The sequence below is a fragment of the Pleurodeles waltl genome, chromosome 4_1 (assembly GCF_031143425.1).
Source record: "Pleurodeles waltl isolate 20211129_DDA chromosome 4_1, aPleWal1.hap1.20221129, whole genome shotgun sequence".
Taxonomy (NCBI): Eukaryota; Metazoa; Chordata; class Amphibia; order Caudata; family Salamandridae; genus Pleurodeles; species Pleurodeles waltl.
The window spans coordinates 764,448,281-764,472,855 of record NC_090442.1 but is presented as its reverse complement, the minus strand read 5'-3'; the positions used below and the strand labels follow the sequence as shown (position 1 = coordinate 764,472,855).

General features: G+C 49.7%; 1 protein-coding gene across 3 annotated transcripts in view; it reads right to left on the bottom strand.

Annotated features, from left to right (window-relative positions):
• TNPO3 (transportin 3) overlaps positions 1–24,575 on the bottom strand; it is a 991,461-nt gene that overhangs the window by 261,117 nt on the left and 705,769 nt on the right. The window contains exon 16 of one of the 3 annotated variants that reach the window (XM_069229384.1): positions 9,388–9,528. In XM_069229384.1, the coding sequence (XP_069085485.1) occupies positions 9,388–9,528 (141 nt within the window). Of the gene's footprint in view, positions 1–9,387; positions 9,550–24,575 lie in introns of all 3 variants that reach the window. The other 2 variants (XM_069229382.1, XM_069229383.1) reach the window with 2 other exon arrangements.

Sequence of the window (24,575 nt, the reverse complement as noted above, 5' to 3'; positions counted from 1 at the left end):
TCTAAAAGTCAGAGTCACCTCAGCTCAGGACACCTTAGGGGCTGTCCTGACTGGCCAGTGACTCCTCCTTGTTGCTTTCTTTGTTCCCTCCAGCCTTGCCGCCAAAAGTGGGGGCCGTGGCCGGAGGGGGCGGGCAACTCCACTAAGCTGGAGTGCCCTGCTGGGCTGTGACAAAGGGGTGAGCCTTTGAGGCTCACCGCCAGGTGTTACAGCTCCTGCCTGGGGGAGGTGTTAGCATCTCCACCCAGTGCAGGCTTTGTTACTGGCCTCAGAGTGACAAAGGCACTCTCCCCATGGGGCCAGCAACATGTCTCTGGTGTGGCAGGCTGCTGGAACTAGTCAGCCTACACAGACAGTCGGTTAAGTTTCAGGGGGCACCTCTAAGGTGCCCTCTGGGGTGTATTTTGCAATAAAATGTACACTGGCATCAGTGTGCATTTATTGTGCTGAGAAGTTTGATACCAAACTTCCCAGTTTTCAGTGTAGCCATTATGGTGCTGTGGAGTTCGTGTTTGACAGACTCCCAGACCATATACTCTTATGGCTACCCTGCACTTACAATGTCTAAGGTTTTGTTTAGACACTGTAGGGGTACCATGCTCATGCACTGGTACCCTCACCTATGGTATAGTGCACCCTGCCTTAGGGCTGTAAGGCCTGCTAGAGGGGTGTCTTACCTATACTGCATAGGCAGTGAGAGGCTGGCATGGCACCCTGAGGGGAGTGCCATGTCGACTTACTCGTTTTGTCCTCACTAGCACACACAAGCTGGCAAGCAGTGTGTCTGTGCTGAGTGAGAGGTCTCCAGGGTGGCATAAGACATGCTGCAGCCCTTAGAGACCTTCCTTGGCATCAGGGCCCTTGGTACTAGAAGTACCAGTTACAAGGGACTTATCTGGATGCCAGGGTCTGCCAATTGTGGATACAAAAGTAAATTTTTAGGTGAAGGAACACTGGTGCTGGGGCCTGGTTAGCAGGGTCCCAGCACTCTTCTCAGTCAAGTCAGCATCAGTATCAGGCAAAAAGTGGGGGGTAACTGCAACAGGGAGCCATTTCTTTACAGGACTTATCTGGATGCCAGGGTCTGCCAATTGTGGATACAAAAGTACAGGTTAGGGAAAGAACACTGGTGCTGGGGCCTGGTTAGCAGGCCTCAGCACACTTTCAATTGTAAACATAGCATCAGCAAAGGCAAAAAGTCAGGGGGCAACCATGCCAAGGAGGCATTTCCTTACATGTGGTATGTGAGGTAGTTAGCTAGGGACACAAGTATAGTAAGTCTCCCCAGCTACCAGGTGCAGACGGTTACCCACTCAGTCGTCCCACAGACTAACACAGGGATCATGGCTTGAGTTTGTCTCTTTCAGGACCCTTCCCAGTGGACCCAGAGGAAACCAACAGACAAAATAAAGGTGGGAGAATGCCGCCACCTAAGGATACCAAGAAGACAAGTGTATCTTTACGTGGGGACCCGAATGCAGAGGGGAGAAGGGACTCTCTCTAGGGCAGTGTAAGCCTCGCATTGTCCAGATGTTGTCACAACCTGTGGACCAAGCTGGTGAAACCCAGGGACAGATTCAGGACATGGAGGACCTTAAGAGGGAAGGGACAGAGGCCAGCACCCTCCGAGGTGCCCTGGTGGTGCATCCTCCTAGAGATGAAGATCTTGCAAGTCGCTGGAAGAAGAAATCCAGCTGTGGCAGAAGATCCCAGGAGTCACCTACAAGCTATCCCTTGATGGTCGCCGAATTGCAGGAGGGTCAGTGACCAGCCAGGTCCCCAACAAGCACTGGCAAAAGCAAGCAAGAGCTGACAATGTATTTGCAGAGTTTTGGGAATCAGCAAGGTCCAAGAGAGATTACTGTTGAGAGGGTGTCAGGGCTGACCCTTAGCACACAGGAAGGCCAGTAAAAGTCGTTGGAGCCCCCACGAGTGTCCCACATTTGAGGGACAAAGTGAGTCACAAGGATGCCTCAGCAGCACTACAAAACAGAAGCCCCACGTAACAGAAGCTGCAAGAAAGGGGCTGATCTTTGAGTTAAGGTGTGCTGGAGGTCTCGGCTTCTTGGTGCCTGAGGATCTCCTGGCGAAACAGTCAACAAATCTTGGCAAGATCAACAGTTGCGGTGCACAGAGGTTCCAGTCCAGTGGCAGAAACAGGGTCCGACAGTCTCCCGAGTTGGTCAGAAGACAAGCAGGACCCAGAAGCCACAGACCCACAACCTGTGATGCAGGGCCTTTCAATGTTCATGGGACAGCAGAACCCACCAGCCGGTCGTCGTGGTCTTGAAAATCCTGCAGATGCAGTTGAGTGACTCCTTCACTCCAAGGGAGATTCCTTTGTGCTTCCAGGTGTAAAGAGTTGTTGTGACCCTGGAGGATGCACAACTTTGGATGTTGTAGGATCTGGAGAAACAATGTTGCAATGGGAGCCTTCCCACCAGAAACAGATGTGTTTCAGTTCCAAAGCAGACCAGCAGTGGTTCCAGAGGCCATGAGAAGATGTTTTGCAGAGAGTTCTTTGGAGAGTCTTGCTCGAAGAATCTGAGGACCACCAATGGGGGAAGCCCTTAAATAACCTTAAAATGGGGTTGGTCATGCCTGAAGTGACCTACCTATCAGAGCAGGTCAGGGACGTCATCTAGCTGGCCTAACCAGTCAGATGCTCCCAGGGCCCTCTGCCCATCTTGCTTCCAAGATGGCATTATCAATCTGCCTCATGGCAGAGCTCTGTGCTCCACCATAGGGGAGGAACTGGAAAAGGGGACAGTCACTCTCCTGTCCTTTGTGTAGTTTCATGTCCAAGCGGGAACCGGTGTTCCTGAAATGTGCCTTTCAAAGCAGTCTGATGGCACTCTGAGGCCACCCCAGCCCTTAGACACCTAATACACAGGGAGAAGTGGTCACACCTCTTCCTTGCAGAAAACTATTTCACTTGTCTTCCTCTGCCTGAGCCAAGCTCATCAGCAGGAGGGCAGAACAGTGTTTGGGGTCAACAGCAGCATTGGCTGGCAGCCAGACCCAATAAGGTTGCACAGGTAGACCTGGGGGATCCTCTAAGGAAACCCCAGAGTAGAAGGGATCATGCACTGAAATCGGTTGTTGCATGATTGCAACATGTTTCATACCAAACATGCCTACGTTCGGGGAAGCCATTATGTAGTTGGACTACTCGTGTTGACTAGTGTCCAATACACACCTTAAGATGGCTTTCACAAACTTACGAAGCCCAGGGAATGGATTCTGGGGTTTGTAGGGGCACCTCAGCTCCTGCACAGGTGTCCTCACACCCAAGTCCATGCACCCTGCCCTTTGGCTGAAGGGCCTACCATAGGGGTGACTTACAGTGTCCAAGTGCAGTGATGGCGATATAAGGCAAGCCCTATATCTAAAGAGAAAGGTGCATGCACAATGTAACACAGGCTACAATGGCAGGCCTACAGACACAATTTGCAAGGGCATCCATGGTTGGCATAATGCATGCTGCAACCCATGGGAAACCCCTGGTGTACCAGTGCTCTAAGTAACTAAGTACCATATACTAGGGACTTACATGGGTACACCAGTAAGGCAATTGTGGGTGTAAAAAGTTACAATACAAACACATTCAGAGGAGAAAGCACAGACACAGGGGTCCTGATTAGCAGGATCCATGTATACGACAGTCTAAACACACGGACACCAGACAAAAATTGGGGGTAACTATGTCAGAAAGACACTACTTTCCTCCACTGTTCTCCAGCAAACTCCAAAAGTAGGGACTCTAACACCTCTAGGACAGACTGAAGTCTCCATTGCACCCACCATCTCTGTCCTGAGCTGAAGTACACCACCAATGTGAATAAGGTTGCCCAGCCCTCTAGAGTCAGAGTCTGTAGGACGCTTACTCTGTATAGTGTACTAAAATTAAGTACACTTTGCATAGTCCAGTGGATCCTCAAAGATGTGCAGATGCATAAACAGATAGGTCTAGTGATCCATTTGTTGTAGTGTGGGCGAGCAGCTAGGCTTATCGAGTCATGTTAAGCATGTGTTGTACTCAGAGGCAGTAAATGAGATACACACAAAGAATAAATCAGAGACCGATTTAGAAAAAAACCAATTGTTTTTATATAGCTTGTTCAATGTTAATGTTAACCTGTGGAGGAAAACAAAGATGCAGTTTTGCACCTAAGTACACCACATAATGTCCCAGACTTCAGAGGTCTAGACTAGCATCGGGCAAGATTCAAGTTGGTATCCAAGGTGCACCCTCAGAGGCGGCTGGGTACAGAGGTGGAGGTTGAGGTCAGTGCCCTATGTTAGTCAACCTTGCACCCTCAGCAGCATGGGCCAGCCGGGTTCAGAATTCCAAAACTGTGTTCGGTGGCGAAGGCTTTCCAATGGAGATGGGGGAGGAGGGCTGCTACAGCGCTGCTCACAGGTGAGTAAAGCGGTGTCAAAGGTTGATCTCCTGGAGTTGAGGCAAGTACAAGGGGGGCCACAAGTTAGCACCAAAATTCCACCCTCAGCAGCTCAGGGGTGGCCGGGTGCAGAGTGCCAACACAGCATCCGGCTGCCAAAGTATTTCAATAGAGGAGATGGCTCGCCAGGAGGTTGGGAGGGGGTCTGCCCTGATAAGTGGAGATGCCAGAGGTCGTAGGGACACAGACGGTTCAGCTCCCCAAGGCCTGGGGGCTCTAGGTGCAGGGGTGTCTTAGAAATTGGAATTGGCTCACCAGGCGAGTTGCGTTGGGGATGTTTGGGGAATCCCTCAAATTTAAGCTGCAGGCATTGCTGGGGAGCCCGGCAGGGGTGGGCACACATTGGACTCTTGTTCAGAAACGCTGGGGAACCTTCATTGGATTGGTGGGGCACTAGGACTCGGACCAGGGCTGTCGGGTGCAGTGGTCACTTCTGCGGTCTGGTTTCATGGTTCCTCAGACAGCTTCCTCCTCTTTAAAGGTGGTTTCTTCTGGGCAGGTCTGCTGTCCACGTGACTTCTTGGTCTTTCTCAAAGGTAAGCAGACAGTCCAAAACGTTTGGCGGAGGTTGCTGGGCTGCAGGACTGTCATCTTCTTGATGCAGGTTTTTTTTAAGGCTAGAGAGAGGCCAGTAAGGCTGGGGTCAAGTTAGTGTCTTCAGTCTTCTTTGCTGGCGATGGGTTAGCTTCTTTTTAGGTTGCATGGAATATGATTCGAGGGTTCCACCTAAATACTGAAAATAGGGGCATTACAGGGTTTGACAAGGTGGTAGTCAATGGGCTACTCACCTTTAGGGTGACTACAACCTTCTTATGACCATTTCCTGTGGGAAGTGGTATAGCCCTAACCCTATTGACTTAATTCCTTCCATGAAAGATGGAGGCATTTAAAAAGTAGTGTCCACTCAACTCGTGAGACTGGCATGAAGCGGGCACTCATACTAATTTACTTAATTTCCCCACAATTTCTGCTGCCAAAAGTGGGATCTGGAACAGGGGGTCGACCTCCTGCTCCACTTGGGAGAGGCCTGGGTTGCATTTCAAAGGCCTCTGAAGCTTCCCAACCCTGGAATGTCCATTGTGCCTGGGGAGGAGGTCACACCTCTGCCCAGAGCAGGCCTTTGCTCCGAGTCCACGAGAGCACTGGCTCTCACCTCAGTGGGACAGAACTTTGTCCAAGGTGCCTGTACTGGTTCTGGCCAGTCAGTGCCCACATTAGGAGTTGGTAGGTTCTGCAGGGGGCACGTCCAAGGTGCCCTCTGAGTGCATGTATTAGTATCGCCATCACTGGATTCAGTGAGGGTTTAATAATACGAGATGCTTGACACCAAATATCCCTATCTTAAGTGAAGCCATTATGTAGCTAGGGAACTCATACTGACCAGTGTCCAGCACATGTACTTATAATGGCTTCACTGTTGACTTACTATGTCTGAGAATTGACAAAGACATAGCAGGGGCATATCTGTTCATGCAGGTATGCCTTCACATGTAATATAATGCATCCTGCCTTTAAGGCTGGGAGGCCTGCCAGAGGGGTGACCTACAAATTGCAGAAACTGGTTCTGTATATACTATCTCAAAGTGAGCTTTAGTGTGCACAGTGTCCAGGGGTTCCCTGGAGGCTTAACAGAGGCTAAAGTAGATAATCCTAATGCTCTCTTTTGTGATAGTGTGGTCGAGCAGTTAGGCTTATCAGAGGGTAGTGCAAAGCATGTGTTGAACACACAGAAAAAAGATGCACACACTCAATGACAACTCCAGGCCAATTGTTTTTATATGCAAAAAATAATTTTTATGAATTTATTTTTAGAACCACAAGACTCAATTTGCAGGTAAATACCTTTTCACGTTGCGTATTTCACACAGGCATCAACAGTACTTCGTTTGAAATAGTTAAGTAATACAGTTTTTTTAAATTATTGGCAATAAGCTATTTTAAAAAGGGGCATTGCAATTTTCAGAAACAGTTCCTGGGGGAAGAAATGTTTGGTCATTTTACAGGTAAGTACAACACTTACAGTCTCATTATCCGGGTTTAGTAAGTCCCCCGGTTGGGGTTCAAGTTAATCCCAAACACCCAGCAACAGCAACATGGGGCCGGCCAGGTGCAGGGGTCAAAGTTGAGCAAATTTAACATGGGCTCCTAGGGAACAGGGGGTACTCGGAATCAGGTTTGCCAGCAGGTAGATACTCGTGACTCTGAAGGCAGACCTTTTGGGGGGGGGGGGGCGGTTTAGGAGGGGCCACAAGTAGGCACCAAACACACACCCTGACGGCACAGGGGCGGCGGGGTGCATGGTGCAAATATGACGTTAGGTTTCCAATGCTGGTTTATGAGGATACCCCAGGGGTCACTCAGAGGCTGAAGGCGAGGTCAGGGGGTGGGGGTGCCTTGGCCACACCACCGGTCGGACAGGGAGGAGGGCCGCCTGCTGAATGATGAGGCACAGGGGGTGGTTTCTCCAAGGCCTGGGGGCTGTGGGGTGCAGTGTGTTATTAGGCGTCAGATATCTGCATCTGGACCTTTGCCGTCAGGTGGTTCCTCGGGATTCCCTCTGCAGGCCTTGTCGTGGAGAGGTCAAGCCAGGGTGGGCACTCGCTCGCAATCGCCTAGGGACCCTCTCTTGCAAGGTGGACCACCTGGATACAGGCCGTGGGTGTCTGGTGCACAGGGGTCAAGACTCATGCATCCAGAGTGAGCTGGGAGTCCTTGGTTGTAGGTTTCTTCAAACAGAGCCGCAGTCCTCTGGAGTTCTTGGTCTTTTGGATGCAGGGCTGTCTTCTGGAGTTGACAGAGGTCGCTGGTCCCACTGGACGTGTCGCTGGTCTTTTTGCAGGTTCTTTGAAGCAGGAGACAGGCCGGTAAGGCTGGGGCCAAAGCAGTTGTCACCTTCCTTCTTCTCTGCTGGGGGGTTTCAGCTTAGCAGTTCTTCTTGTAGATCACAAGTAATCTGGTGACCTGGGTTCCGGGAGACCCCTAAATCCTAGATTTAGGGCCGTTTTAGGGGTCAGAGGGCAGTAGCCAGTGGCTACTGTCCCTGAGGGTGGCTACACTCTCCTTGTTCCCCAAACCCGCCAAATTGGCTTCAGAAGAGGATTTTGCAAGAACCAGGCAAGGCTGCAAGAAACTAAAGGTGGATCCTGGTAGAGGAAGACCTGTAAAGGAAGGGGACCAAGTCCAGCTCACATTGGTGTGTCCGGTCGCGACAGGAGCCACCACCCACCCGTCTGTGGATGAAGCACATGGTCGACGGTGAAGGAAGACAGTCAGCAGTGCAGTAGTGGAGCAGCTGAAGACTTCCTGAAGTGATGCAGTTGACATCCCACGCCGGAAAGAAGATTGCAGTTGGTCAGGGGTGTCGATAAACCATCAACAACCCTTGGCAAAGGCAAATGCCCTTGGAGAAGAAATGTGGAGCTGCCGAGGACCAGCAAGGTCCAGGAGGACTCAACCCACGGAGGGGAGTCCTGGGTGACCCTCAGCAGTTAGGAGAGTTGCTGGAAGAGGAGATAGCCCCCCACAGATAGCAAGAGAAGCACACAGAGGGCTGTGTGTGACAGGGAAGAGTGCTGGGGGCAGGGGATACATGGAGCCTGAAATTCCCTTGCAGGAGATGCCAACAAGCCTTGGCAGCTGCAAGAGACAAAGTGTACGGGGGTACTGTCCTGCATGGAGAGACAAGGGCTTACTATCTTTCAAGTTGGACAGCTGGTAGAGGACCAAGGGGACCACTCCAGACCACCACCTTGATGCAGTATCCACACAGAGTTGTAAGAGAGAGGATCCATGCGGCCGGCTGTCGATGCAGTTGTTGCCTGTGGATGCAAGGGAGTGACTTATTCACTCCAAGGGAGATTCCTCCTTGCTTCTCAGTGGAGACTGAGGACTTGCCGCCCTCAGAGGATGCACCACCGGAGAAATGTTGCAGTTTCTTGAAGGAGTCAGAGAAACAATGTTGCATAGCGAAGTCATCACCTGAGCTGCAGAATGTGGGTTCCTGTGAAGTCCAGTTGCCGCTCATTGGCAGAAATGGAAGTAAACATTGCAGAAGAGTCCTCCAGGAATCTTGCACATTGAATCGGAAGATCCATCCAAGAGGGAGACCCTAAATATCCCTAAAAGTGGGATTGGTCACCTAGCAGGGTGACCACCTATCAGGAGGGGGCTGTGATGTCACTTCCCCGAACTGGACACTCTGATGCGCCCAGGGGCCTCTGCCCACCTTGGATTCAAGATGGCAGAATCAAGTGGCCACCTGGAGGACCTCTGGGTACCACCCCTGGGCTCAAACAGGGGAGTGGTTACTCCCCTTTCCATAGTCCAGTTTTGCGCCAGAGCAGAGACTTGTGCAAACCTATTTATGCAAGAAGGGCACCAAATGTGCCCTTCAAAGCATACCAGTGGCTCAGGAGGTTACCCCTCCCACGCAATGCAACACTTATTTCCAAAGGGAGAGGGTGTTGTGTCCCTCTCCCAAAGGAAATACTTTGTTCTGCCTTCTTGGGCTTGAGCTGGTCAAGAAGCAGGAGGGCAGAAACTTGTATGTAGGATGGCAGCTGCATGGGCCGCCCTAGAAAACCATGCAAACTGGTAGGATCAAAGCTAGGGGTCCTCTAAGGGGCCCCCAGAGTGCATGGAATCATACAACCAACACTGGCAACATTAATGGGGTGTGATTCAGACATGTTTGATGCCATAGTCAAAGTAATTCTCTCCACTCCTGGTCTTTTAAAGTTTTAGAAGTAACAGTTTGACAGACAATGCAATTTGTGTGACATCAGACAGATGGTGGCATTTCCTTTGAGGTGGGCACTTGTCCACTCAAGATAATCCACTTGTCTACGCATACAAATAGTAAACAAACTAAACATATAGGCTCACTGTGCACAAACATTTATAAGGGTAACCACAACATCCTTACCTGTGTAACCAACGGCTGTAGGAGAGCAGCTGACCCTTTCCCAACACAGCGAACAGCAAAGCGAAGGCAACGGCAGCAGCGTTCCACAATCCGGTTATCAGCCCGATGCTTGTTCAGAGTCTCTGACATTACTGGCCAGATCTGCATGAAGATCAGAAAGTTCGAAAAGTCGCAGACCGCGAAGTTACAATGCAGAAGAGGTAAAAGTCTCTCTAGACCAAAAGATCTAATGATTCTCACTCCTAGAGTCCCACCAGTAGTTCACAATATTAAAGATTTCAACTAATAGAAGTAAGTGATTCATTGCTATGATGAAGCACAACATATCGATATTTCTCAAAGCACATTTCTGGAAATAATCCAGTGAACAAGTTACTTGTCTTCAGTAACACTATCTGGTTGATACTCCATCTAACCTTAAAATTACTCATCACTTGACTTTTCAAGGCACCAAACTGAATATTTTTTCCAGAAAATGCTTCTATGGCATAATTTGGTTCTAGTGGCAGTACACAGGAATCACTCCTGTGCGTTGTCGTCAGTTTACTGCAGGAAATTCTGCTACCTTAGACAAGGAGCCTTAAGAATGCCACAAAGCCTGCTGCAAGGAGTGCAGAGGCTGGTTGGTCAATGAAGACTCTTCAGTTAGAATATCTACCAGCAAGAGTTGAAGGCAAGTAATAAATACCTCCCTGCTAGATATATCTAACTGCAGATTCCTCACCTTTTGAATACATAAAGTAGTACTTCCCAAATGGAGGTTTGAGGATTGGACTCCACACCATGAAATGCTGCAGGACTGAGCGGAAATAATGGCCCTCTTGATGAACATGAATGTCAACTCCGTAATTTACAGTAAATGTGTGGACAGGCCCCTATGCAGACTTCTGGCAGATGTTAAGCACTGGAACACCGCTGATCATGAAAACAGAGATCAACTAGGTGCAGGCAGAAAAAGCCTGAAAAGACTCCTGCAACAAAGATCCTTTGGTTCTAGTAATAAAGTAACAAAATATATTTGTGCTATATAAAAACAATTGGCCTGGAGTAAGTCATTGAGTGTGTGTGCCTCATTTCTTGACTGCGTGTGTACAACAAATGCTTTGCACTACACTCTGATAAGCCTAACTGTGTGACCACACTACCACAAAACAGAGCATTAATATTATCTACTTTAGCCTCTGTTAAGCCTCTGGGAACCCCCTGCACTCTGTACACACCATACCCCATTTTGGTATAGTATATACAGAGCCAGCTTCCTACATATTTTGTGCGTAGTTATCTCTTAGAGGTGCCCCCTGAAAGTCTACTGGCTACTAGTGTGCTGACTGACCAGTTCCGCCACCACAGATGCCTTTCTGGCCACCCCAAGGTGAGTCTCAGCGCTCTTGAGGTCCCTGAGATAAATGTCTGCCCTGGGCAGAGGTGTGACCTCCACTCCCAGACAGGATGGATATTCCAGGGCAGGGAGCTTCAAAGGCCTTGTTGGTGGAGATGACCAACTACTTAGTTCCAAGCCCACCGCTAAGGAGGACTAGCTTAAGTGGACACTACTTTTAAATTCCGCAATCTTGTTTGTAAGATATTAGTTCACTAGGATTAGGGTTAGGGTTATGTCCACTTCCCAGCTGAAGTAGTCATAAAAAGGTTGCAGTCACCCTAAATGTTGTCACCCACTGGCTACCGCCTGGCACTCCCTGTAACACACCTAAATTGAGTATTTAGGTGGCACCTCTGAACCCTAGAACTCATACTGACAACCTAAGACAACCCAGACAAACAAGGGTTGCATCAACAGAAGAGGAAAACAAGAATCAACTGACCTGGACCCAGTTCCTTTGGCCTGCCTGCTGACCTAGACTCCTGCACAAAAAGCCAACTCGTCCAGCCTTCAATAAAGTCTCTCCAGCGGACTTGCTCTGCAAGAGGAAACTACAAAGAAAGGGCTCTGCAGCTGCTGGATCCCTGAAACCTGACCCCCAGAAGTAACAACTGCACCAGACGTCCACAACCCAAGGTGAAGCTAACAAACCGTGCCAATGCAGGTCCTCAGCTGCCCAGAGACAAAGTACAGTGTGGTCTCAACCATCTTGAACTCTCCAGAGGCCCTTGCAGCCTCTGTATGCAGGCCCCCCTCTCCTACAGTTTTGTGGAGAGAGAAAATCTGACATCTCTAGCAACCACTGCACATGTGACCCCTGACCCAACCTATGGTGGGTCACGAGTGACAATGACGCACCCGCTCCTAAGAGTTAGAGTCCACTCTGGGTCCACCCCTGCCAGAATCCCAGATAATGCCTAATGCCTGCAGCCTCAATACGCAGGACCCCCTGACAGCGAGTGCTCCCAGACATGAAAATCCAAACCAAAAGACACCCCTGCATCCGTCGACCCTGGGCAAAGGAGAAGAGGACCAAAGGTGCACCTACGTCCCCGAGCACCCAAAGTCTAGTAACTACCTGCTTATTGTCCCTGACTAGCTTCCTTGCCAGAGCCTGCAGCCTGTCTTCACAAAGGCCAAACTCCCATAGGAAAGTATTGGGTCCCCAATGCCTTACTGCACCTCTGCACTCGGCCTCCCCAGTGCCACCTGGAGTGGCTAGGTGTGATTCTGATCAATGCCCTGTGAAGAAGGCTGGCTCAGTACATGGGGTACACCTATAGGTGAGGTGCCTTGCACTGAGTCTAGGCAACACTTAGTGATAGTGTAAGGGGCTTCTATTAACCAAAGCTCTCAAAGGGTAGCTCTGGAGAGTAGCTAAGGCTTATCAGAGGGGGTGCAAAGCAATGGAAATAACCACTGAGTCACACAGTGATTTATACACAAGGTATAACCACACAAAAGAAGTTTTTTTTTTTTTAACACACAGGCTCTAAACGTGTGTGTGTGTCTGTCTGTCTCTCTCTCTCTCTCTGTGTGGGTGGGGGGAAGGCACAAACCATATACTTAAAAAAAAAAAAAAGGAGTTAAGAACAGTACAGCCAGACAAGACTAAAACTAAAGGATCCTAAGGACTGGGGAAGTACTATACCACCAGAGATAAGTTGCAGAGTTTCCCCAGAAATCCATTAAGCAGAGGTGTTACTTAGCGATGGTGTCCCTAGGAAAACATGGGACATTTGCGGTTGGAAAAAGGTTGCAGAAGAACCCTTCCCAGAGGAGGACCGCTTAGAGGTCCATAGGACCAAGGAAGGTTCAAGAGTGCCCCCCGACCCGTGTATAAACAGCGAATAGAGTACTTACACCAGGGAGCCAAGGAGCATAGTGGTGAAATTGTGTCAGAACCTCCCGCTGAAGTCAATGGGGACCTCAGCTGTCCAGCTGCTGCAGTGACCTGTGGACCAGGTCAGTGGAACCCCAGCATTGATTACGGACAAGGAGTATCTGAGGAAAAAGGGGACAGAGTCCAAACCACCCGGAGTCACCCAGGGAGTGCAGGCAGGCAATGCACACCCTTCTTGTGGGTACTTCCCTGTTGGACGGTCGTTGTGAAGAGGCAGATGCGGCATCCAGGTGATGCAGAGGGACTCCAGGAGTCACCCATAAGCTGTACCATGCCGGTCGTTGAATTTCAGAGGGGTCAGTGACCAGCAGGGCTACCAACAAGCCTTGGCAAATGCAAAAGGAAGGATCCACAAAGAGTTGCAGTAGAAGGGACTCAACCTTTACAGGTAAGTCAGGGCCAGCCCTCAGCAGTGAGGAGAACAAGCAGAAATTGATGAAGACCCCAGGAGAACCCTCTGGCAGCCGGCACAGGAAGTTACAAGGAGGCCTCAGCAGCACAAAGAAGGATCCCACATTTCAGGAGTTATAGGGAGGACGTCAGTCTTGGACTTGTGTGATGCTTGAGATTGGGGCTTCATGCAGATAAGAGGTCTTCGGACTCAAGAGTCAACAAGCCTTATTAACAGATGCAGTGCCCGGGGGTCCGCTGCAGCAACTCCAGCTAGGGACCACCCCCTTCCCAGTTGTAGTAGACAGGTAAGACCTTTGGAGAGCCACAGAACCACCACCTGTGTTGCAGAGCCTGAAGAAATTTGTGGGACAGCAGGATCCACAAACTGGACGTTGAGGGGTCTGTGGTAGCAGGGGAGTGGCTCCTTCAAATCAAGGGAAATTCCTTCTGGATTTCCTTAGTGGAGGCAGAACCCTTGTGACTCTAGATGATGCACGGCCACAGAAGTTGCAGAGTCTTTGCAATGCTCGGAGACAAAGTTACAGTAGGAGCCCTTCTACCAGCTGCAGTCTTCTTTTTGTTCCCAGTGAAGTCTAGAATCAGGATCCGGTGTCTAGGTAGCAGAAGAGTCTTGAAAACGTATCTGGGGTCCCATTCTCAGGGGAGCCTTTAAGTAACCCAGGAAGGGGGTTGGACAACTACTGCAATGATCCACCGATCGGGGGTGTCAGGAATGCTACTCTACTGGACAGACCAGTCAGATGCTCCCACAGGCCTCTGCACATCTTATTTTCAAGATGGCAGAATCAAGTGGCCACCTGGCAGAGCTCTGTGCACCGCACTAGATGAGGAGCTGGACAGGGGGGGTCTTCACTCCCCAGTCATTTGTGTAGTTTTGCACCAGAGCAGGAACACAGAGTTGCATGCATCTTGCCCTTGAGCTGAAGGGTCTACCAGAGGGGTGACTTATATTTAACTGAAGTGAACAGGTTCGGTAGTGAAAGGGTGCATGCATCATTTTACGCAGGCTGCAATGGCATGTGTGAAGACAGGGGTGGCAAAATATATGCTGCAACCGATTGGAGACCTCTGGTGTACCAATGCCTTGAATACCTAGTTGAATATACTAGGGCCTTACACTGGTGCACTAGTATGCCAACTGTGTGTGTGTGTGGGGGGGGGGGGGGAGGGAGGGGGGGGAAATAAAAGGTTACCACAACCAGATTTATGGGAGGGAGCACTTGTACTGGGGGCCTCTGGAGGAGCTCTGGGCACCACCCGTGGGGTGGTGATGGACAGGGGAGTGGTCACTCCTCTTTCCATTGTCCAATTTTGAGCCAGAGCAGAGACTGGGGGTCCCTGAACTGGTGTGGAGTGGAGTGGAGTGGATTATGCACGGAGGGCACCAAATGTGCCCTTCAAAGCAAACCAGTGGCTTGGAGAGGGTACCCCTCCCAAGTCGGCCACACCTATTTCCAAACGAAATCCTTTGTTCTTCCTTCCTGGGTTTGATCAGGTCAAGCAGCAGGAGGGCAGAAACCTGTCTGAGGGGTGACAGCAGCTGGCCGGAAAACCCAGTAAAGCTGGTGGTAGTAATGCTGTGGGTCCTCTAAGCAGCCCCCAGAGTGCCTGGAATCATACTTCCAATACTTGCAACAGTATTGGGGTATGATTCCAACATGTTTGATACCAAACATGACCAGATTCTGAGTTACCATTATGTAGCTGGACACAGTTAGTGACCTATGTCTTACACGCGTAAGATGGTATACCCGCACTCACAAAGTCCAGGAAAATGGATCTGGAGTTTGTGGGGGCACCTCTGCTAGTGCAGGGGTGCCCTCACACACAGGTGCCTGCACCCTGCCCTCTGGGCTCAGAGGGCCTACCATAGGGGGGGGACTTATGGTGTAGTGACCTGTAGTGAAAACTGATGCATGCACCCATTTGACGCAGGCTGCAATGGCAGGCCTGCAGAACCCTTTGCATGGGCTCCCTATGGGTGGCAGAATAAGTGCTGCGGCCCATAGGGATCCCTTGGAACCCCAATGCCCTGGGTACCTAGGTACCATATACTAGGGACTTACATGGGGGGGAAGGGAGAGGGACCAGTGTTCCAATTGTAGGAAGAAAAAAAAGGTACAATTTAGAGGAGAGCGCAAAACTACTGGGGTACTGGTTAACACAAAACCAGTAGACACAGTCAAACATACTGACAACAGGCAGGAAAATTGGGGTAACCATGCCAAGAAAGAGGGTATTTTCCTACAGACCCCTTCGAGCAGGCTAGCTACCTACAATCACCAAGATGGCTACTTCTGAAAAATCATGTCCAATCATGTCCACCTCGCAGTAGCCCACTTTAGGGACAGTATCAGCCTGCTGGTGGAACACCTAACTGACTGACTAATTTTCCTGCTTGTCCAGAAGCCAAATGAGCTCTTGTCTGTTGTGGTGGTGGTGGCGGGTTGTGGGAGAGGTTTTACATTCCTCTCCTATGTGGAGAGCCAGGTTTGCATTTCATAGGCAGGGGAGTGCTAGGGAAGGCTAATCAGCAAGTCATCCTGTTGAAGGGGGTGCTACACCCTCTTCCTGCACAGGCTTTTGTTTTGGGCCTCCTGACAGCAGAAGGTTCTTACCCAAGGGGTCAAGAACGGTGCTTTGGGTAGCAGTCTGGAAGAAACTTGTCAGCAAGCACACCTAAGGCTGGTAGGGTTTCAGGGGGTACCGCTAAGGTGAGCTCTGGATGCATGTACTGGGTAAATCCAACACTGGCATCAGAGTGGGTTCACCATTACGAGATGTTTGATACCAAACATCCATATCGTCAGTGAAGCCATCATGTAGCAGGGGAACTCGTGTTGACGAATGTCCAGCACAAGCATTTAAAATGGCTTCCCTCCTCACTTACTAGGACGAGAATCGACAAAGACAAAGCAGGGGCATATCTGCTTGTGCAGCTATGCCCTCACATGTAATATAATGCACCCTGCCTTAGGACTGTAAGGCCAGCTAGAGGGGTGACTTACACATTTTGCATGCAGTATTAGGGGACATGGCACTTTGTATGCACCAAGTCTCGCAGCCTGTCATGTGCTTGCTGAGGACTCCTATAGGGTGGTACAAAACCTTGTGCTGCAGTCCTTAAGATCCCTTTTTAGTACACCAGGCCATAGGTACCAGGGGTACCATTTACTAGGGACCTAGAAGGTGATGAAGGTTTTGCCAATGGGGGAAACAACTGTGCAGTTCTGGGAAAGAGATCTGGCACTGGGGATCTGGTTAGCAGGAAACCAGTGCACTTTCATTCGAAATCACATCAGATACCAGGCAAAACGTGAGGTGTACCTTGCCAAAATGAGTCACTTTCCTACAAAGACTAAGCGCTCCAACCTGCACCAAGTCGGCTGAACCCAGGACAGTTATCAGAGTGCAGCTTGGTCGCCCAGAAGACGAGGTATTATCCAGGAAAGGATTTGGCTTTGACCTCTATGCTGGGGGACTGGCAGACTAATGGAAACTGAACTTCTGCTAGGACCAAGAGGACTTTGAGGGACATGTAACCTGTGACCAAGATTAACTCACTCCTCTGTGGACAGAGGAGCAGCAGCAGGAAGACCCTTGTTGACCACATATCTACAGCATCCTTTAGCATCTTCGGCATACTGTATCCCTTGCTTGAGGACCACTTTCATAGGAATCTATAGCAAAGGGATAAAATTGCCTGGAACGGAGTGAAGACGGCTTCTCTGACCAAGGTAAATATTTTTAGGGACTCTACTGGAGCTGGTCGCCTAAAGAAATCACAATAGATCTAGCCCAACTTCATGCTGAAAAAGCTGCTAGGTGTCACATTCAATGCATACCTTGTACATTCTATATCTATGGAACACTCCCAATGATTTTTTTCATTGTGGTGTCTGAACAGAAGTAAAAATATAACCTGTGTTTTTAAATTTGTGTTGGAATTCTGAGGGTCTCTTGAATTTCTTCTCCAATTATTTGGTGCTGTACAAATGTTTTACACTTATTCTGTTACCCACGTTTGAGCCGGAGATTTAGCAAATAAAACCTACTGGTGTTAATGAGATTGGTAGTGTAATACAAGGTCGCAGAACACCACATGTAAGGAAATTCCTCCTTGGCATGGTTACCCCCTGACTTTTTGCCTTGCTGATGCTAAGTTATGATTTGAAAGTGTGCTGGGACCCTGCTAATCAGGCCCCAGCACCAGTGTTCTTTTCCAAAACTGTACCTTTGTCTCCACAATTGGCACAACCCTGGCACTCAGGTAAGTCCCTTGTAACTGGTACCCCTGGTACCAAGGGCCCTGATGCCAGGGAAGGTCTCTAGGGGCTGCAGCATGTCTTATGCCACCCTGGGTACCCCTCACTCAGTACATGCACACTGCTTCACAGCTTGTGTGTGCTAGTGGGGAGAAAATGACTAAGTCGACATGGCACTCCCGTCAGAGTGCCACGCTAACCTCACACTGCCTGTGGCATAGGTAAGTCACCGCTCTAGCAGGCCTTACAGCCCTAAGGCAGGGTGCACTATACCACAGGTGAAGGCATACGTGCATTAGCACTATGCCTCCTACAGTGTCGAAGGAAAATCTTAGACATTGTAAGTGCAGGGTAGCCATAAGATTATATGGTCTGGGAGTCTGTCAAACACAAACTCCACAGCACTATAATGGCTACACTGAAAACTGTGAAGTTTGGTATCTAACTTCTCAGCACAATAAATGCACACTGATGCCAATGTGCAATTTATTTTAAAATACACCCAGAGGGCATCTTAGAGATGCCCCCTGAAAACATACCCGACTTCCAGTGTGGGCTGACTAGCTGTTGCCAGCCTGCCACACACCAGACATGTTGCTGGCCACATGGGGAGAGTGCCTTTGTCACTCCGTGGCCAGGAACAAAGCCTGTACTGGGTGGAGGTACTTCTCACCTCCCCCTGCAGGAACTGTAACACCTGGCGGTGAGCCTCAAAGGCTTACCCCTTTTGTTACAATGCCCCAGGGAATACCAGCTAGTGAAGATACCCGCCCTTCCGGCCACTGCCCCCACTTTTGGTGGCAAGGCTGGAGGAGATAATGAGAAAAACACCAGGAGTCATCCCCCCAGTCAGGACAGACCCTAAGGTGCCCTGAGCTTAGGTGACTCTTATTTTTAGAAATCCTCCATCTTGTGGATGGAGGATTCCCCCAATAGGATTAGGGATGTCTCCCCCCCCCCCCCCCCCCCCCAACAGGGAGGAGGCACAAAGAGGGTGTAGCCACCCTCAAGGACAGTAGCCATTGGCTACTGCCCTCCCAGTCCTAAACACACCCCTAAATTCAGTATTTAGGGCCCCCCAGAACCTAGGAAACTAGATTCCTGCAACCTAAAGAAGAAGGACTGCTGACCTGAAGCCCTGCGGTGAAGACGGAGACGACAACTGCTTGGGACCCGGCCCTACCAGCCTGTTTCCCAACTTCAACGAAAACTGCAACAGCGACGCATCCAACAGGGACCAGCGACCTCTGAAGCCTCAGAGGACTGCCCTGTACCCAAGGACCAAGAAACTCCCGAGAACAGCGGCCCTGTTCAACCATCTGCAACTTTCTTTCAACAAAGAAGCAACTTCAAGGACTTCACGTTTCCCGCTGGAAGCGTGAGACTTTCCACTCTGCACCAGACGCCCCCGGCTCAACCTGCAGAAAACCAACACTACAGGGAGGCCTCCCCGGCGAGCGCGTGAGTAGCCAGAGTTGACCCCCCTGAGCCCCCACAGCGACGCCTGCAGAGGAAATCCAGAGGCTCACTGTAGGAAGTTGGCTCTGTATGTGCTATTTCAAAGTAAGGAATAGCATGCACAGAGTCCAAGGGTTCCCCTTAGAGGTAAGATAGTGGCAAAAAGAGATAATACTAATGCTCTATTTTGTGGAAGTGTGGTCGAGCAGTAGGCTTATCAAAGGAGTAGTGTTAAGCATTTGTTTTACATACACCCAGGCAATAAATGAGGAACACACACTCAGAGACAAATCCAGCCAATAGGTTTTGTTATAGAAAAATATATTTTCTTAGTTTATTTTAAGAACCACAGGTTCAAATTCTACATGTAATATCTCATTTGAAAGGTATTGCAGGTAAGTACTTTAGGAACTTTGAATAATTACAGTAGCATATATACTTTTCATATAAAACACAAATAGCTGTTTTAAAAGTGGACACTTAGTGCAATTTTCACAGTTCCTGGGGGAGGTAAAGTATTGTTAGTTTTAGCAGGTAAGTAAATCACCTACAGGTTTCAGTTTTGGGTCCAAGGTAGCCCACCGTTGGGGGTTCAGAGCAACCGCAAAGTTATCACACCAGCAGCTCAGGGCCGGTCAGGTGCAGAGGTCAAAGAGGTGCCCAAAACACACAGGCTTCAATGGGGAGAAGGGGGTGCCCCGGTTCCAGTCTGCCAGCAGGTAAGTACCCGCGTCTTTGGGGGGCAGACCAGGGGGGTTTTGTAGGGCATGAGGCGGGGGGGGGGGGAGGGGGGACACAAGTCCACACAGAAAGTACACCCTCCGCAGCGCGGGGGCGGCCAGGTGCAGTGTGCAAACAAGCGTTGGGTTCTCTGTAGGTTTCAATGGGAGACCAAGGGGTCTCTTCAGCAGTGCAGGGAGGAAAGGGGGGGGCTCCTCGGGGTAGCCACCACCTAGGCAAGGGAGAGGGCCTCCTGGGGGTCACTCCTGCCCTGGAGTTCCGATCCTTCAGGTCCTGGGGGCTGCGGGTGCAGGGTCTTTTCCAGGCGTCGTGATTTCAGAGTCAGGCAGTCGCGGTCAGGGGGAGCCTCGGGATTCCCTCTGCAGGCGTCGCTGTGGGGGCTCAGGGGGGACAACTTTGGGTACTCACAGTCTTGGAGTCGCCGGAGGGTCCTCCCTGAAGTGTTGCTTCTCCACCAGTCGAGTCGGGGTCGCCGGGTGCAGTGTTGCAAGTCTCACGCTTCTTGCGGGATTAGCTGGGGTCTTTAAATCTGCTCCTCTGTAACAAAGTTGCAGTCTTTTTGGAGCAGGGCCGCTGTCCTCTGGAGTTTCTTGTCTTTCTTGAAGCAGGGCAGTCCTCTGAGGATTCAGAGGTCGCTGGTCCTGGGGAAAGCGTCGCTGCAGCAGGTTTCTTTTAGAAGGCAGGAGACAGGCCGGTAGGTCTGGGGCCAAAGCAGTTGGTGTCTTCTTTTCTTCTTCTGCAGGGGTCTTTCAGCTCAGCAGTCCTCTTCTTCTTGTAGTTGCAGGAATCGAAATTCTTAGGTTCAGGGGAGCCCTTAAATACTAAATTTAAGGGCGTGTTTAGGTCTGGGGGGTTAGTAGCCAATGGCTACTAGCCCTGAGGGTGGGTACACCCTCTTTGTGCCTCCTCCCAAGGGGAGGGGGTCACAATCCTATCCCTATTGGGGGAATCCTCCATCTGCAAGATTGAGGATTTCTAAAAGTTAGAGTCACTTCAGCTCAGGACACCTTAGGGGCTGTCCTGACTGGCCAGTGACTCCTCCTTGTTATTCTCATTATTTCCTCCGGCCTTGCCGCCAAAAGAGGGGCCGTGGCCGGAGGGGGCGGGCAACTCCACTAGCTGGAGTGTCCTGCGGTGCTGGAACAAAGGGGGTGAGCCTTTGAGGCTCACCGCCAGGTGTTACAGCTCCTGCCTGGGGGAGGTGTTAGCATCTCAACCCAGTGCAGGCTTTGTTACTGGCCTCAGAGTGACAAAGGCACTCTCCCCATGGGGCCAGCAACATGTCTCGGTTGTGGCAGGCTGCTGGAACCAGTCAGCCTACACAGATAGTCGGTTAAGGTTTCAGGGGGCACCTCTAAGGTGCCCTCTGGGGTGTATTTCACAATAAAATGTACACTGGCATTTATTGTGCTGAGAAGTTTGATACCAAACTTCCCAGTTTTCAGTGTAGCCATTATGGTGCTGTGGAGTTCGTGTTTGACAAACTCCCAGACCATATAGTCTTATGGCTACCCTGCACTTACAATGTCTAAGGTTTTGCTTAGACACTGTAGGGGCACAGTGCTCATGCACTGGTGCCCTCACCTATGGTATAGTGCACCCTGCCTTAGGGCTGTAAGGCCTGCTAGAGGGGTGACTTATCTATACTTGCATAGGCAGTGAGAGGCTGGCATGGCACCCTGAGGGGAGTGCCATGTCGACTTACTCATTTTGTTCTCACCAGCACACACAAGCTGGCAAGCAGTGTGTCTGTGCTGAGTGAGGGGTCTCCAGGGTGGCATAAGACATGCTGCAGCCCTTAGAGACCTTCCCTGGCATCAGGGCCCTTGGTACCAGGGGTACCATTTACAAGGGACTTATCTGGATGCCAGGGTGTGCCAATTGTGGATACAAAAGTACAGGTTAGGGAAAGAACACTGGTACTGGCGCCTGGTTAGCAGGCCTCAGCACACTTTCAATTCAAAACATAGCATCAGCAAAGGCAAAAAGTCAGGGGGTAACCATGCCAAGGAGGCATTTCCTTACACTCACCCTGACTGCGACTGCCTGTAACAAGGAACCTGGAACCAACACTGCACCCGCAGCCCCCAGGACCTGAAGGAGCCGAACTCCAGTGCAGGAGTGACCCACAAGCGACCTTCTGCCTAGCCCAGGTGGTGGCTACCCCGAGGAGCTTCCCGTGCCTGCCTGCATCATTGAACAGACCCCCGGGTCTCCCCATTGCTTTCAATACAAATCCCGACGCCTGTTTTCACTCTGCACCCGGCCGCCCCGTGCTGCTGAGGGTGTACTTTCTGTGCCGGCTTGTGTCGCCCCGGTGCCCTACAAAACCCCCCTGGTCTGCCCTCCGAGGACGCGGGTACTTACCTGCTGGCAGACTGGAACCGGGCCACCCCTGTTCTCCATTGAAGCCTGTGTGTTTTGGGCACCTCTTTGACCTCTGCACCTGACCGGCCCTGAGCTGCTGGTGTGGTACCTTTGGGGTTGCCTTGAACCCCCAACAGTGGGCTACCTTGGACCCAACTTTGAACCGTGTAAGTGTTTTACTTACCTGTGAACTTAACAATTACTTACCTCCTCCAGGAACTGTTGATTTTTGCACTGTGTCCACTTTTAAAATAGCTTATTGCCATTTTTGTCAAAACTGTATATGCTATTGTGATTATTCAAAGTTCCTAGAATACCTGAGTGAAATACCTTTCATTTGAAGTATTACTTGTAAATCTTGAACCTGTGGTTCTTAAATTAAACTAAGAAAATATATTTTTCTTTATAAAAACCTATTGGCCTGGAGTAAGTCAGAGTGTGTGTTCCTCATTTATTGCCTGTGTGTACACAACAAATGCTTAACACTACCCTCTGATAAGCCTATTGCTCGACCACCACAAAATAGAGCATTAGAGTTATCTCTTTTTGCCACTATCTTACCTCTAAGGGGAACCCTTGGACTCTGTGCACACTATTTCTTACTTTGAAATAGTATATACAGAGCCAAATTCCTACACCACAATATAAGAAACCCCATTTCCTGACAGTTATATTTTATCACGCAAAAGGCTTGAAATGAAAATGTCACTTACCCAGTGTACATCTGTTCGTGGCATCAGTCGCAGTAGATTCGCATGTTCTGCAATAGCTCGCCATCTGGTGTTGGGCCGGAGTGTTACAAGTTGTTTTTCTTCGAAGAAGTCTTTCGAGTCACGGGACCGAGTGACTCCTCCTTTTGTCTCCATTGCGCATGGGCGTCGACTCCATCTTCGATTGTTTTTCCCCGCAGAGGGTGAGGTAGGAGTTGAATTGTAGTAATAGTGCCCATGCAATGGAGTGACTAAGTATGCACCTATTTAAGGTTGAGATGATACATATATAAATAATTGAAGGTAACTTCCAAACTGCTACAGGCTCCCGGGGAGGCGGGTGGGCACATGCGAATCTACTGCGACTGATGCCACGAACAGATGTACACTGGGTAAGTGACATTTTCAGTTCGATGGCATCTGTCGCTGTAGATACGCATGTTCTGCATAGACTAGTAAGCAGTTATTTCCCCAAAAGCGGTGGATTAGCCTGTAGGAGTGGAAGTAGTTTGAAATAATGTCCTTAATACGGCTTGACCTACTGTGGCTTGTTGTGCGGATAACACGTCTACACAGTAGTGCTTGGTGAATGTGTGAGGCGTAGACCATGTGGCTGCCTTACATATTTCTTGCATTGGGATGTTTCCTAGAAAGGCCATGGTAGCACCTTTCTTTCTGGTTGAGTGTGCCCTTGGTGTAATGGGCAGCTGTCGTTTAGCTTTAAGGTAGCAGATTTGGATGCATTTAACTATCCATCTGGCTATACCTTGTTTTGAAATTGGGTTTCCTGCATGAGGTTTTTGAAATGCAATAAAGAGTTGTTTAGTCTTTCTGATGTTCTTTGTTCTGTCAATGTAATACATCAATGCTCTTTTGACATCTAATGTATGTAGTGCCCTTTCAGCTACGGTATCTGGCTGTGGAAAGAACACTGGAAGTTCCACTGTTTGATTTAGATGGAACGGTGAAATAACCTTTGGCAAAAATTTAGGATTGGTCCTTAGGACGACTTTATTTTTGTGTAGTTGTATAAAAGGTTCCTGTATAGTGAACGCCTGAATCTCGCTTACTCTTCTCAGGGAAGTAATGGCGATGAGAAATGCCACCTTCCAGGTTAGGAACTGTATGTCGCAGGAGTGCATGGGTTCAAAAGGTGGACCCATAAGTCTAGTTAGGACAACATTTAGGTTCCATGAAGGAACAGGTAGTGTTCTTGGTGGTATAATTCTCCTAAGGCCCTCCATGAATGCTTTAATGACTGGTATTCTATATAGGGAAGTTGAATAGGTAGTCTGCAGGTATGCAGATATTGCTGCAAGGTGAATCTTAATGGAAGAGAAAGCTAGGTTAGATTTTTGTAAGTGAAGCAAGTAACCCACTACATGTTCTGGAGTTGTGTGTAATGGTTGTATTTGATTAATATGGCAGTAGCAAACAAACCTCTTCCATTTACTTGCATAGCAGTGCCTGGTGGATGGCCTTCTTGCTTGTTTTATGACTTCCATACATTCTTGGGTAAGTTGTAAGTGCCCGAATTCTAGGATTTCAGGAGCCAGATTGCTAGATTCAGCGATGCTGGATCTGGGTGTCTGATCTTTTGGTTGTGCTGTGTCAACAGATCTGGCCTGTTGGGCAATTTGATGCAGGGTACCACTGATAGGTCTAGCAGCGTTGTGTACCAGGGTTGCCTTGCCCAAGTTGGTGCTATCAATATGAGTTTGAGTTTGCTTTGACTGAGTTTGTTTACCAGGTAAGGAAGGAGAGGGAGAGGAGGAAAAGCGTAAGCAAATATCCCTGACCAGTTCATCCATAGGGCATTGCCTTGGGATTGTTTGTGTGGGTACCTGGATGCGAAGTTTTGGCATTTTGCGTTCTCCCTTGTCGCAAACAAGTCTATCTGAGGTGTTCCCCAGAGTTTGAAATAAGTGTTCAGAATTTGGGGGTGAATT